Genomic DNA, 1172 nt, shown 5'->3' with positions numbered 1-1172 from the left:
CCCAAATATAAGGACATACCGCAACATAGTTGTTGGCACGACACCCTTGTATGTTGCGAGCCGGCTGGAAAGTAACACGCCCATTGTGTAGTTTCGGATGTTGGCCTGCCGCAAAGTCAGCCGGCACCGAATACAGTTGAACGGGGCGTACCATGCTTACAATTAGTTCGTCCGAGGGCTCCCATGGAGCCTGCATAGTGATAAACTCATCTTGCCGCTGCTGAATGGCGAGTAGAAGTGAGAAGGTCTTCATCTCCTGAGTGGCCGAAGAGTCCTACATTGAAAACTGTAAGCCCGCTAGCTACGAATTGAGGGTGGCCCAATAGAAAGACATACCGTGGCAAAAGAATTGAGCTTCTCTTGCTGCTCGGCACGAAGCTTCGTTTTTGCTCCCAGTCTCTTGGCGTACTCGAGGACGTTTCGGTTGACTGTGTTGGTACTAGCTGCGGGCTGTGCTGTAGAGTGGGTAGGGGAAGTATCATCTTGACTGGTAGTAGGATCTCGAGAGCGGCCTCTGATAGTGCTAGTGTCCTCTTCCTCCGAATCACTTGTGCTCTCAGCGGGGCGGATTCGTTTTCCGAGAACCGTGGCCGGTTGCCTGGGGCTGCCAGGTGGCGAGCTGTTGGCATTAGCAAACTGTTCAAGCTCATCACGGAAGGCAGTTGCAGAAGATGCAGAGGGCATGTCGATGTGTGTTCAAGAGGAAGAATGGCGTGCTGTTCTGTGGTTTTATATTGTGGTCAGTTGGTGGCCTTTTGAAGGACTGCTCATGTCTCAATCAATAAAGGCCGCGCGCGATCCATTGGCGTGAGTAAAACCATGCACATTATAAGCCGTCTCCATTTTTTACTTCACCTGTCAGTGTTCACGTCCTGGAAGCATGTCTCGCCAAGAATTGTACAAGAAATGTCAGTTCATTTTATAGAAATTTAGGCAAGCAACAATGCTTACGGGGCAGCCAGATTTTATGCCTTCAGGAGACGGCTCCGAAGTGCGCTGTGTTCTCTGCTCTCCTGAAGAGGGAGGACCAACAATTTGCAAGAAGAGTGTGGCAGCTCACATCAAGGGAAGGTCCCACGTGGAAGTGGTAGAGGAGCATGAGCGCCGAGGAGCTCAAGTTGCAGCCATCGCCGAAACACTCAACCGCAGAGAACAGCAAAGGGCTGGGGCTT

General features: G+C 51.5%; 1 protein-coding gene across 1 annotated transcript; it reads right to left on the bottom strand.

Annotated features, from left to right (window-relative positions):
- Window positions 1-25: 25 nt before the first annotated feature.
- On the bottom strand, window positions 26-684 carry PHACADRAFT_202992 (uncharacterized protein; the record flags this gene model as incomplete). Its single annotated transcript, XM_007403088.1, has 3 exons — window positions 26-105; window positions 161-274; window positions 337-684. Coding segments are annotated over 3 exons (542 nt in total), but the record flags the coding sequence as incomplete, so codon positions are not given.
- Window positions 685-1172: the final 488 nt, after the last annotated feature.

This window comes from Phanerochaete carnosa, assembly GCF_000300595.1.
Source record: "Phanerochaete carnosa HHB-10118-sp unplaced genomic scaffold PHACAscaffold_741, whole genome shotgun sequence".
In the NCBI taxonomy this organism is placed as follows: Eukaryota; Fungi; Basidiomycota; class Agaricomycetes; order Polyporales; family Phanerochaetaceae; genus Phanerochaete; species Phanerochaete carnosa.
The sequence above is the reverse complement of the archived record's forward strand: the minus strand, read 5'-3'. Positions and strand labels throughout refer to the sequence as shown.